Below are 13,439 nucleotides of genomic sequence, written 5' to 3' on the forward strand. Positions count from 1 at the left end.
GTGCTGCCGCAGCCTGCACGTACGCAGAGCAACCTGTGTTTTCTGCCAGCATCCTCCCCCCTGATTTTATCCCCCATACCTGCCAGCCTGTTTGCAAAACCCAAGCAGGGTCAGGCAGCGGGGTGATCTGCTGCACGCAGCCAGCGGGGAGCACAGGCAAGAGCGAGGCCACAAACTGTGGAGCAAGCGCTTTCCTAGGCTCTGCTCGGCCTGCTTCTGTCCTGCTGGGGAAACCTGGCAAGCGTTTATTGATTAATGAAATGCCAGTGGAAGGAGGCATTGCCATCCATCAGGAAAAGCTGTTTCACCGGGAGGCCAGCGCAGCGCTTGAGCAGGTGGTGGGATCTCCATCCCTGGTGGTTCTCAGGGCTCAGCCATGCAGAGCCACAGCGCTGTGCCCTAGTGCTGGGACAGTCCAGCTTACAGCAAGGGGCTGGAGCGCTTCTTCCCACCAACACCCCTGTCTCCTGGAGAAGACAGGGCAGGGTGGAGCCTCCTTTTTCCTAGCTTCCCTTGCTTGGGATACTTGCTGGGATAAAAGATTCCTCCTGAAACAAAGAAATGGACTCAACAGTAAAGTTTCTTTACTGTTAAGCAGGTATTCTTTATTAGCAGTGCTGGGGTCGCCCTGGGGATTCTCCACCATAAGGGCTCCCAAGAATTAGCAAGGGACATCAGTTTACATACACACAGATCATATATATTCATTAGATCTCCTAGAAAGGGGTGTCTTATGATAATGAGTTCCCAGAATTCATTTACATAGTCCAAGCGTGCGTAGTAAAAATAGGGTGAGGGTCTTCAGTGGTCGAGGGAAGAAGTAAGTAGTCTTCTTCACAGTGTTTGCTAGTTGACCTTCTTTCCAGAGCGTGTGCTGTGAAGTAAAGTCCAGGTGCCTCCTTCCTAAATCAGCAGAATCATCCTCCCTATAACAGGGTCTCTGTGTCTCTTTGTTCGAGTCCCCCCTTACCTTAGTTTTCCCATTCTAGGAGTTGCCCAAGTGTCCACTGAAGGCCTTGAGTCTGCTATCAGTGATTTACGTAGGGATTTACGTATCAGTGATTTATGTGACGAGCATTTCAATCTTACCTAAACAGACAAAGGGACCTAAGGAAACAGTCAAGAGTCCTTGAGAAACCAATGAAGCAAAACACAAACAAAGCAAAGCACAAGCAAAGCTTCCATACATCACATCACAGTTTAGTCTTAATAATTGCCAGAAATTCATTTGTTTGAGCCATTTCATTCCCTTTCACTCCTCATGCAGAAGATGGCTTGGGCAAAGGGCCAACCTCTTCCAGTTACTCCTGAGGAAGCCTAGAGCCTAGAGACAATCCTACCCAGGGGACCACAGAGCTCCTCCACTGGGCCTCAGCCTCACCCCAGCACAACAGCTCCTCCTCAGCTTCACCAAAAACCCCTGGCACTTCTCCAGACCCTCTAACAGCTCCTGCTCTGATTTTTGATAAACTCATAAAACTCACAAAACTGAGTTTTGATGCTCAGGCTCAGCAGTGGCACTGCTGGATGCCACCTGCTGAGATGCTGAGCTGCTCACTACACCTCCCTGCAGCTCTTAAAATTGTACCTGTAGACAGTGCAAAAATAGACTCTTATTCACAAACGTGCTGATATTTATCTTATTTCCACAGATTTTTAAGGTCAAGAAAGAAGCACCGCATTTTCTGGCCCCATGCAAAACACACTGTGAAAATCTCTGTAGCTCAAGTCAGGTACTCCTCGTGTGTCTCTAGTTGCTGACAGCACGGTAAAAAGAGATTGAGCCTCTACCATTACCTTTCATAGGCAAATCAAGGTAGATGCCCCAGGTGGCTAACCACCTGTTAAAATCACATGCCTTGCCTTGTATCATCTCGTTTGAATTTGCCTGGCTTTAACATACATCACCAGTTTGAGATGTTCCCCCTCTCCCAGGTCTCAGAACCTCTTACTAGCTAACGCAGCCTCCTTGCAAAGGTGCTTCATAGGTGAAACCTGTTCAAATTAGCTCCACAGCTTCCCTTGAGGCTCTTTTTTTAAGGCATAAGTCACATCAGTGTGTGTATACCCCGCCTACCTGCTCTTCTTCCCTCTGAGTACCCCAGCACTGCCTTCTTCCCTGCACCACACTGCTGGAATATTTCAGCATAAACTCTCCAAGTCTTCCAACTTCTAGGATGCCTCACTAAAACTGACCCCTAAAATTCCTTCTATCCACAACCAGAGGCAGGTGCTGCAATGAACAAACAACTTTTGGGCACCTTGCTGCCTAGCAAAACCAGCAGCCCAGAGTGAGCTGCCTAGATTTGGTCTGAATGGGGAGAACAGAAGCTACATGATAACCACACTAACCAACACACAGAAATGTCCCTATCTAACAGCAAAGGAGGGAATGGATTTTCTTTTTTAAAAACACCAAATACCAGTCCAGGAGGGAGTTTTGTAGCCAGGCCTTGCATGTGGAGGCAGTCCCAGGAACTACAGCCAAGAGCCAGGGACCTAACCGACCTTCTCAGCAATTCCCCATCGACTACATCAGGAGGTAAAACTTGCAGACATCCTCTTCGGGGGCTCTCCGCATCCTCCCTAGCAGGGATGGACAGTCTGGGGGAGCAAAACCTACTGATGGGAGCTTGGTCATTTGTGGATTCAGCCACTACAAAAGCGTATATAACTACGGGGTTACGTGCAACAGAGCACATGCGCAAGGATTTAATTTTATACCCAAGTCCCCGAAACGTGCAGTGCAGGATTTCAGTCCCTTCCTCTGGATAGAGCCTGATCTGAGACAGCGCAACTGCAGACTGCCAACCCGGCCTGGAGCAGACATTACAGTCTATGACATCACTGGAATTAGGGACCGACCCGCATTGCTACTGGAGTCTCTTCTCTTTCTGCACTATTGTCCCCAGAAGTCTATGGTTTCCTTTCCCCGCCGTGCCAAGGGTGCAGCAGCGCAGGGAGGACACTCCCTCCCGGTTTGCAGGGGTGAGCGGGCAGCGCTCCAGAGCCTGGCAGGCAGGGGCTGCCGGCTGACCATCTTAACTGTACCCTGATAAGCCTTCTCTGATAGACTCGTTCATCTCCGTTCGGGGAGGAGGCTTTGACAAATCCTCACCGAATTAAAGATTTTATAACGTACATGATATTTCTCCCACCGCGCTGGCAGCCATTAACACAGAACCTCACCTCTTCCATGCATCAGGTTTGTTTTGCACACTTCTGGCCTCGTTTAGCCTAAACAACTTTACAGCACGTGGCAATTCTATTGCAGAACTGCTTACCCATTTTTTTTTCTCCAAGTCATTAAATACCACCCCAGTAACATTTGTGCACAGCACAGTGGAACAGATATCATGACATTACACTGACTTCTCTCAACCAATTTTTAATTTATAACAGCATTCTTACTCCTCAGATCTGCTTTCATCCCTTGCTTCGCCTCAGTTCTTGCTTTCTTCTGTCTCAGCTCTTGCAAGCCATGTTATCAGCAGCTTTCAGATATTAAAAAATACATTAAAGGAAGGTATTGAAGATGATCCAGTAGTCACATTTTCAAAAAAATCACAGCTTTCAGGTAACAAAAGATTCCCAGAGTAAGGCAGCAGCTGCAAACACAAGTCTGGTGTGACCAGCAGCCTCCTGCCAGAATGCAGAGGGAAGACACCAACCTTCATCCCCAGCTGCTGCATCCCCAGTAGTGCCTCCAAAGCTCTATAGCAGCATTTCAGCATTATCTCTCTGAGCAGTGGTAACTGTAATGGCTGAAATAAACAGCAGAAGGGGAGTGACCCCAAAGAGAGCTGAAAGTTTCCTCTGTCTCGCCTCAGCTATAACAAAAAGTTTGCAGGCAAGCAAAGTGAGGGGAAGTTTTCTTGACATGGTTAAAGCAGCATCTATTCGCACCTTTCAGAGCGGACTGACATAATTTGGAGGTACACCAGAAACCAGACGGTTACATTGGGATCCCAAACCAGAACTTTCTATCCCTGCTGCTGGGGTTATCAAGATAAACGGGTTATCAAGCTATGCTATATACTAGCATAGGCAGCAGCAAAGGTTAGCATCACTCCCGAAAGGACAGGCTTGCTGGAGGTAAAAGTCCTCCTAGGTACAAGTCACCCTATAGCTGGAAGGTTGCTATATGGTTCCAGTTTTGAGTTGTACCCTAAAATCCTGTATTTCATCACTGCCAGGGAAATCCACTAGAACTGGAAAAGAAATAAGGCTGGAGGAGCAGAGGCAGGGCTCGGCCTACCTGGAAGCTGCCACAAGCAACGCAAGCCTTGTGCAGCAAGGAAGGAAATGAGGTGTGAGGCAGAGCTCCGGCCTCGCCTCGGGAGCACTAAGGGCAGACGCCGGAGCGGGACCACCACCCAGGGACACAAGGACTGCTCAGCTGGGTCAGACCAAGGGTCTATCCAAGCCCAGGAATCGGTTTCCAGCACAGGATGAGGACAGAGGGGCTTGTGACCAGGGCAAGCGAACAGCCATCCCTCCTCACAGCGCTCTCCCAGCCTCCAGCAGTTCACAGCCCGTGGATTTTCTGAGCCAGTTGTGTTTACCAGCTCTTACAAAAAAACACTTTTCCCTTGTGCATACAGCTGGGTTTTCAACCTACGTAAGCTTCTAGCATCCACCACACCCTGCAGAGAGCAGTCTCATGGCTACCTATACCTTTGGTGCATATGATGGGTCCTAGGGTTTTAGTTTTCTGTGTTTATTGGAAAAGAGCAAGCAGTTGTTCCCCACTCATCTTCTCCATGCCACTAAATTTTACACAATGTTATATCACTTCTTTCCCCGTGGTCTCTTTTGCAAGCTTAAAGAGGCCTAGACTCTAGCTGTTCCTCTCACAGAAACCATTCCGTAACTTAGGCTGTATTTGTCCTCCCTGAATATTTCCCAGTTTTACAACGCTTATTCAGATGGAGGGCACTAGAAATGCAGTATTGAAGTGCATGTTCAGGGAGGTAATTTTATACAGAGAGGCAATCATTTTCTCCATTTTGCTATCTAATAATCCCTTTCCTAATGACACCTAGCATTTATTTAATTTTTCTGAAAGACCCCAGAAAGCTTCCCTCGGGTCCTATATGTCAGGCAATCCAGAAACCTCACCCCACAAGCCTGGAGCGAGACGGTCACATTCAGAGGCTCCTCCCTGCCCTAATTCACTGAGAAGCATACGGAAAAGTAATTTTCAGCTATAAGAATATTTGGTTAATGGCTATTCAACACAAAAAGACAAAGTCCCAAAACAGAGTTATAATAAATTAAACACAGAGATACATAAGCCCTAAAGAGCAAAGATAACATAGGCTTTAACAAAGACCAGGACTCCACAGACACTGACAGATTGAACCATTACAGGAACCACTCAAGCGCAACCTGGAAAAGCTTCAGCCAGAAACTTCACAACTGATAAGAAAGCAAAATTATCATGATGTGCTTCATGAGAAAGAGTGAATTTATGGGGTGTTTGAGGGGAATTGTGGGACTGCATAAAGTTTATCATGTTTTAAGGAAGATTATGGGAGCAAAACTTACTATGGGATGTTTAGGGGAAGGATTGGAGGGGAAAGGGAGACATCAAGCTAGATCAGGGAGAAGTGAGCAAGGGAAATGGAGAGGAGGAATAAATAGAAGGGGCCAGTCACACAGAGAGCGTGTCTGGCTGAGCCCTGTACCTGATTACCACCATCTGTCCTGGCCTCGTATTAAACTAATCCGAGACGTTTCCTCTGCACGCATGCACATTTGTGATCTGTTAGCAAACTGCAAGCTGGACTAGCCTGTAAGTAGGATAAGAGGTCTGAGAGGCAGATACTGGGCAGACCACAAGTCCGAAGACCAGCTAGCAGCAATCCACGAAAGTGTGTGCACGTGATCCAGAAGCACGCTCTCAGTTAGATGGGCCAGGGAGTAAGAACAGGATTAGGCCTTTTTTGCCATTCATGTTTTCTGAGAGCTGTTTGTGTTTTCCTGGGCACGCACCACAGCACTTTCTTTGGTTTCTGCTAATCGGTCTGCGTTGGGTTGCATCTATAGTGCGTGTGCCTGTGTCCGAGGGAGTTTCTGGAGTCCACGCTCGGCCTCGCCCCTTGCTGAACCTGGCAACATGGGAAAGCAGCAGCCTCGCACATAGCAAACCAGGACAGAAATGATTCCCTAGATCCTACGGTCCACTGCCTTCAGCTGTCCTGAATACCAAACACTGGAATAGCACAAGTTGTCCCATGAACCCAAAGCTTGGCGGGGAAAACAGATCAAAGCAAAGGCTCATTTGCTGAGATAGCAAGACAATTACAGAAATGAGTTATGCCTCAGGACTGTTACACACCCAACTCCACGCACACGGGGGTGGAACAGAAGCCAGAGAGCACACTTGATAGAAAGCTTATTAATGAATTATCTCTAGAAAGATTTATTCACTGGAGAGCAGAACCAAAGAAAAGAATATCAACTCAACATGAGCTAGCAGTGTGCCCAGGTGGCCAAGGCAGCCAGTGGCATCCTGGCTTGTAGCAATAGCATGGCCAGCAGGGACAGGGAAGGGATCTTGCCCCTGTATTTAGCACTGGTGAGGCCACACCTCGATTACTGGGTTCAGTTTTGGGCCCCTCACTCCAAAAAGGACATTGAATGACTCGAGCGTGTCCAGAGAAGGGCAACGAAGCTGGTGCAGGGTCTGGAGCACAGGTCTGATGGGGAGCAGCTGAGGGAACTGGGGGGGTTTAGTCTGGAGGAGGCTGAGGGGAGACCTCATGGCCCTCTACAACTACCTGAAAGGAGGGTGCAGAGAGGGGGGATGAGTCTCTTGAACCAAGGAACAAGCGACAGGACAAGAGGGAATGGCCTCAAGCTGCGCCAGGGCAGGGCTAGACTGGCTCTTAGGAAGTATTTCTTTCCAGAAGGGGTTGTTGGGTGTTGGAATGGGCTGCCCAGGGCAGGGGTGGAGTCCCCATCCCTGGAGGGGTTTAAGAGTCGGGTTGACCCAGCACTGAGGGATCTGGTGGAGTTGAGAACGGTCAGTGTGAGGTTCATGGTTGGACTGGAGGAGCTTCAAGGTCTTTTCCAGCCGAGATGATTCTGTGATTCTGTAACTCACACTCACAAGGGAAAGGGACCTGGGCCAACGTTTAAATAGGAATCGCCCAGACCACTGCTTGTTATGTCTGAAGGAGAAGCAACCACATCTGGGTGAACAAAAAGGCAAAAACCCCTGTGACTGTGCAGCTCCGGGACCAGCAGCAATTCCTGCTGCTGACTGGAAGGCCAGGAACCAAGAGGTTGCTGGGGACCAGCACAAGGGTAAAGCAGGGACAAGGAGAGCAGTGAACTGTTTTAGCACACAGTGACGACAGGGACCAGCACAGGACCAACTGGCTGAGGAGTTCCCGCGAGGATTTCAGCTCCCACCGCTTCTTTGCAAACATCCATGTTGCAAGGCGTAGAACAGGCACGAGAAATGCCAGAGCAATGAGATGGGAGGGGAAGGGGTTGCTGTTGCAGAGGAGGAAGGGGACGCAGAATTCTGCATTCTGGTTCAAGGGAAAAGGACAAGAGTTGAGGAAGAGTATAAAACTTTTAATGGGTCAGCGCATCAGTCCTTGATGCGGAGGGAAAGGAGCAAATGGGGCTACACCTGCCCCAGGTGCTCAGTGCCACAGAGATTATCTGCACAGAGCAGGAAAGACGAGGTGGAACAGGCACAGTTGCAGCAGCCCCTATCTTCTGCCCTCCAAGGAGGGGACCAACACCTGGAAAAGTAGTTCCTCTCACTGTCCGTTCCGTTTCACTCTGTGCTTCTTCCTGGTAGGGACTTGAGGACGCATCATTTTGGGAGAAGGCCGGCCAGCCTTCAAGGGTCTCCTCTGTGCCTGCAATGAATGTCTCTTCTTCAAAGCAGGCTGGGGCGGCTTCTGCTCTTTGTTAACTTTTGATCCCTCAAGTTTCTTCTTTTTTGGCTGAGGCTCCATGACGGTAGCAGGGACAGCAGATGGAGCTGCTGCTTCCACAGCAGGTTCTTCATCTGAAACATGAGAGAAAGGCGCTGTAAGAAGAACCCGCCTGGCTTCTGAGGGCAGGCCGACAGCTCAGCTGAGCTCCAGCACTAGGTTACCTTTTTGTGCCTGGGGGATGGCATTAGAGAATTTCTTGAACTTGGCAATGAAGAACCCATCCATATTGTGCGTGTGAGGATAGAAACGCCGCGTAGACTTGAGGGAGGGGTGGAAGCGACGGTCCTTGAACCTGGAAGAGGAAGTGAGGTGAGAAGTGATCGAATGCCCTCTGCTCAAACCCAGCCACAAAGTTCCTGTGACCTGGCACACGCACCTGGTGAAGCCTTCCTTGCCAAAGTCCAAACCTGTGGCCACCAAACGAACGTTACGTTTCTTCAGGGCATAATCCACAACCCACTCATTCTCCTCCACCTGCCAGAGACTGAGCGTTAGGATTCAAAGCTCACTGGTCCCCCACGTACGGGATGACCACAGCAGAGACTTACCATGATGGAGCAAGTGCAGTAGACGATGTAGCCCCCTGTCTCTGAGGCAGCATTGACCGAATCTATAGCGCTAAGAATCAACTCCTTCTGCAGGTGAGCACAGCGCAGGATGTCTTTCTCATCCTGAAAGACAGGTTAGGATGCCAGAGGCACAGGGAAGCACCCCAGGCCTCTAGTGTGGATGGAGGGCTGACAGTACAGTAAAGCACATATGATACAGAAGATTCTGGAGTCTTCTGCAGAACTAACCTCAAAAAACCCAGCTTTGGTACAGCACGCAGAATAGGAAAGTGAAGGAAAAAATCAGTGTCTTTAGTTGCAGGCATCTCTCAAGAAAAAAGTTGCCTCAAAGTCCTTCCTCTTGTGACTCATACTTGAGTCCCCATCTTGAGTCCCCATCTTGTGTCCCCACTGGTCACTCACCTTGTTGGTTTTGACAGCAGGATCCTTGGAAATGACGCCTGTTCCGCTACAAGGAGCGTCAAGCAAGACACGGTCGAACCCTCCAAGCACCTACAGGCAGACGTATGTTTGGAATTACGCTCCCAGGCAGGAACTCAGAACAAAACCAAAACTAGAAGGGGAACCGGAAGACTGGGAAGGCAGGAAAGATCCCTCACTCCTCCCTGTCCGCCTTCCGGTCTCCATATCAAATAAGAAACACACTCCCCACCAGCTCTGCCCATCCTCCTGGGACAGGTGGCTTTGAAGAACACAGCTATACTAACGGGACAGCACAGCAGCTTTAGATAAGCGTGGTAAGGCCAGCCCAAAGCAGGCAGGAACGTACCTTAGGGAACTGGCGTCCATCGCAGTTACTCACTACAGCGTTGGTGACTCCCAGCCGATGCAAGTTCCCCACCACGCTACGCAGCCGTTCGGCATTGCTGTCATTGGCCAAGATCATACCTGTGTTCTTCATCAGCTGAGCTGCCAGAGGGCAAAACACATCAGCAAGGGGCTGAAAAACTCCTGCGCTTTTTTACCCCCCATAGGGACAGCCACCCCCTCTCCTTTCCCTGAGTTCAGCCCCACTCTGTTCCCCCTTTCCATACAGACCAGTGGAAACTCATCCCCTTTACAGAGCCAAGCCTCCCAGGCAGTACCTATGTAGCTGGTCTTGCCTCCTGGGGCACAGCACATATCCAGGATGCGTTCGTTCTCCTGGGGAGCCAGAGCCATAACAGGGAGGAGGCTGGAGGCTCCTTGCAACATGTAGTGCCCAGCCAGATACTCAGGGGTGGCACCTGGGCAGGGAAGGCAGAACAAAAGATGACATGTGAAAGAAAGGGAGCCAAGAGCGGGTCATCTCAGCCTTATGATCTCACCAATGGGCACAGAGGAGTCATAAATAACAAGTCCTGTTTTCGACCACTTCCCCAAGGGGTCGAGGTTTACACCACGGTTGATTAGAGCCTGCAAGACAAGGAGAGGGGACTGAGACACCGCCCCGTGTGATGGGAGGCGCAGGAGACAACCAGAGCTTCCCACCTACCTGCGCCAGGTCCCGTCGCCGTGTCTTGAGCGTGTTGGTGCGAATGGTCACAGGGCGGGGAACCTCATTGGCTTCCAGGAAGTTTATCAGCTGAATGAAAGAAGGGACAGAGAACAGAGATAAAAATGAAGACTCAGGGAGGCAGCCAAATCCTCATCAGTCAGCAAAGATGTGGGTGGGGCAGGATCCTACCTCAGGGAGCGGGAAGATGTCCATGAGCTTCGTGAGCAGGAAGTCACTGTAGGAATAGTAGGCAGCCATGTCCCGGCGCAACAACGCCAGGTACTCCTGTCGCGTGCGCCCTTCCTCCCGCTTCACCACAAAGTCCTGCAGCACCTCCATGTTGCCCTTGATGCGCTGGTGAATAACGTGCAGGTCAGGCGGCTCAGCAGGTAGAAAGACCATTAAGGAATCATAAACAGCCAAGAAACTCGCATGCAGGCTCTTTAGAAGCACAATCGGTCAGGCAGGACTCCTTCATCGCAGCAGCACCCGCACCAGAAAGGCCTTGCTGGAATATGCTTTCACCAGAGACCAGCAGGGGTGGGGTTCAAAGGACAGAACTGAATGAAAAAGTTCATGAGGCAAGAACTACAAGTTAGTTAGTTTAGATAAACAGAAAAAAAACAGGAAAGACAGCAACAAAAAAAGTCTTTAATAGTGAAAACATTACCTGTAGCAGAAAGGAGACTAGAAGTTCCCCAAGAGCAACTAAGGGTTACGGAGGAGAAGGAGAAAAGGCAGGATTAAAGTGTACGTGGGGGTGGGCAGGAAATTAAAATCACCAAAGCACAAGAACAAGTGCTTTGGATACTGGACTTGCTGTCATCAGAAGCTCTAGGAACGGGTTAGACAAACACCTGCCAGGAAAATCAGAGTACAGAGGAACAAACTACGTGATAGGATATCCCCGTGCATTTAGGACTAGAAAGGAAATTAGGGCAGGCTCCAATCTCCATACAGGGCATAACAGATTTCCTAACTATGCTGTACAGAAGCACAGCATTGTATGCTATCTATTAGAGCAGCTCATCTAAAAATACCTTGTCGTGCACAAAACACTCTTGCTAAGCAACGCTCAAGATAAAAGTCCAAACGAAACTCTTTGGTTGTGCCCAGGCCCCGTGCTGCTGCATGCATATGGATGTCACAGATAAAAAGGATATCCTCTCTCTCAATCTGTTCAGTAGTTGGCAGTTTAAATTGTTCATCTATATCCAGGTTGAGCTGCAGATCTGGGCTCTCTTCCTCCTTCTGTCCCATTTTCTGCCTGCCTGTCTCCTCTACCGCCTCCTCTGCCACCTCCTCCTCCTCACTCTCATCTTCACTGAGGTCTCCCCTAAGGACAAAGAACAGGATAAGCGTTTTATACAAGAACAGCATCACACAGGCGCTTCACAACTACCATTTCTTAGATGTCAGAGAGGACAGAAGAACGAACAACACAGGCTCCTCATCTAACCAGGAACAACACTGTGGACTAGCAATGTTCTCAAATCCTCACCTGTCAGACTTCTGCTTCAGGGCAGCTTTTTCAATAGGCAGCAACTAAAGAAAGACAAAAGATTAATGAAATGATATCCCCAGGTGCCCCCTTACTTTCACCATCTGTGAAATTTACCCACTCTGTTTAAAAAGGATAACAAACAAAAGCACCAAATGTTACACTGGGATCAGTCACTAAACTTGAAACCAATCTTGTGAAGAAGAGGAAAGCTCTCCGTCACCTCACCATCCACCCCCCAGCAAAGTCACCCGCCTTCCCCAGGCCTGATGGGTCCTTCCAGACAGCAAAGTCAAGTATTTTTTGCATAATTAAGGGAAAAAAGCTCCTACCTCTTCTTCCCCTGATGATGAGGCACCATAATCATCCACCATCTCCTCGCTGCTCCCATCTTCATCCTCCTCCATCTCCCAGCTGCCCTCTTCCACCTCACCATCGCTGGATAACTCCACGTTTTTTCCTTTAGATGGGATTTTCTTGGCTTTGGCTGGAGCCAGCCATTTTGAATTGTCATCACTGAACCCAGACCGGCCACGAGGGGTTTGTCCTGCTGCTTTTATGGCATGTTTCTCCTTCTGAGGGGATACCTGCTCTCCAGCTACACGCAGAAGAAGCGGTTAAAAGTTAGGCATTATTCTCAAAGGCAGCTGCCCCGTGTTTTTTAATTGTTAATACAAAAGAGGCCTTCATCCTAGTCCCGAGCTGCCTGTCTAACAGAAGGGGCTGCTGGCTCCCTGCATCAGTTTTCCCAATCGCAAACAAGGGCATATTCTCACCTCTCTCAGAATGAAACTGTAAATGGATTTAGTACAATTACCAAAGAAAAACACAGCTACAAAACTCTTACGGTATTTGCTCTGACATGTTACAGTACCCTCCTTCCTTCTTTCTACTGCAACGGCTTCCTACGCTACGTAAGAAAGCTTAAAAGCCTCTGCTACCCAACCTGCCTGCAATAACCTTGCTGGGAACAGAGAATAAATCAAATGCGGGTTTAACACGTGGAAGAGAAATCTACTGGTTTGTCCTTCAGACAGCACTGCCGCCTAGCACGGCAGTAACCAGAAACCAGGAAAAAAATGGGGTTTTTTTATAAATAAACACACTTTTGAATAAAAGACCGGAGGCGGGGGGTGGCGCCCCGGGGGGCAGCACGACAGGGTGGCTGCCACCCCCTCGGCCCGCACTGACCTGCCGGCTCCCGCCCTCCTCCTCCGCCGAGCGGCCTCCTGCCCGCCGGGCCGCCGCCCGCTCCCAGCCGCCTCTTCGCAGCCCTGGATCGGGAGGGGAAGCGGCAGTCAGGCCCGGCCAGGGCACCCCCAACGCCCTCCCCGCCCCACCGGGCCGCCACCCTCACCTCTTCCGCCCGTGACTGGAGAGCTTCTTCCTGCCGGGCTCCGGCTCTGAGGAGAGAGACACGCGGCGGTCGGTCGGTCGGGCAGCCCGCACCGGCGGCACCGGGCGCGGCGAGGCGGCACCGGGCCGGACTTACCTGGCGGCAGGAAGCGGGCCAGCTCCACCTCGGCCCCCCGCTGCTTGCGGGCCTTGCGCCCGGGACCGCGCTTCTCCTTCCTGGTGGGGTCCAGCTTCCGCCCCATGGCGCCGCGGCAGTCTCCGGCGGCACCGGGCCCGCCGCCACACGTGCAGCTCCGCTCCCCGCCGGCGCACGCGCCCGGCCTCGGCTCCGCCCCCGCCTCCACCCATTGGCTACTGCCGTCGCTCCTGCTCGCTCATTGGCCCGGCCGGAACGTCAGTCTGCTCGGCCCGGTGAGGCGCTTCCGGCCGCAGGCGGCCGCTACCTGGCCCCGGCTCCCGCCGCCGGCGGAACAGGGAGGGAAGGGGGGGAGGGGGGGCGGCCCCAGAGGGCACCCCGGGCCCTCCCTGAAGGGCTGGGGCCACAGCAAGCCCCAGCCTCCGCCTGTGTGCGT

General features: G+C 50.9%; 1 protein-coding gene across 1 annotated transcript; it reads right to left on the minus strand.

The window, feature by feature from the left end:
- Positions 1-7,569: 7,569 nt before the first annotated feature.
- Positions 7,570-13,165, minus strand: NOP2 (NOP2 nucleolar protein). The gene is made up of 16 exons (XM_074809847.1): positions 13,004-13,165; positions 12,869-12,914; positions 12,703-12,785; positions 11,844-12,109; positions 11,512-11,555; positions 11,174-11,346; positions 10,200-10,399; positions 10,008-10,097; positions 9,841-9,928; positions 9,619-9,759; positions 9,303-9,442; positions 8,936-9,025; positions 8,513-8,635; positions 8,341-8,438; positions 8,126-8,256; positions 7,570-8,035 (listed from the first exon to the last, which is right to left on the minus strand). The coding sequence occupies exons 1-16, from the start codon at positions 13,107-13,109 to the stop codon at positions 7,782-7,784; spliced, it is 2,073 nt and encodes a 690-aa protein (XP_074665948.1). The 5' UTR covers positions 13,110-13,165; the 3' UTR covers positions 7,570-7,781.
- Positions 13,166-13,439: the final 274 nt, after the last annotated feature.

The sequence above is a fragment of the Strix aluco genome, chromosome 2 (assembly GCF_031877795.1).
Source record: "Strix aluco isolate bStrAlu1 chromosome 2, bStrAlu1.hap1, whole genome shotgun sequence".
NCBI classification, from domain to species: Eukaryota; Metazoa; Chordata; class Aves; order Strigiformes; family Strigidae; genus Strix; species Strix aluco.

Excerpts from the sequence above, each read along its gene's own strand:
- NOP2 (XM_074809847.1), bottom strand. The coding sequence starts at position 13,109 with ATGGGGCGGAAGCTGGACCCCACCAGGAAGGAGAAGCGCGGTCCCGGG. Across the intron at positions 8,636-8,935 it reads CTGCTGTCAAAACCAACAAG|GATGAGAAAGACATCCTGCG; the intron begins GTGAGTGACCAG and ends CCTGTCTTTCAG. Across the intron at positions 8,257-8,340 it reads GGCAAGGAAGGCTTCACCAG|GTTCAAGGACCGTCGCTTCC; the intron begins GTGCGTGTGCCA and ends TTCCTCTTCCAG.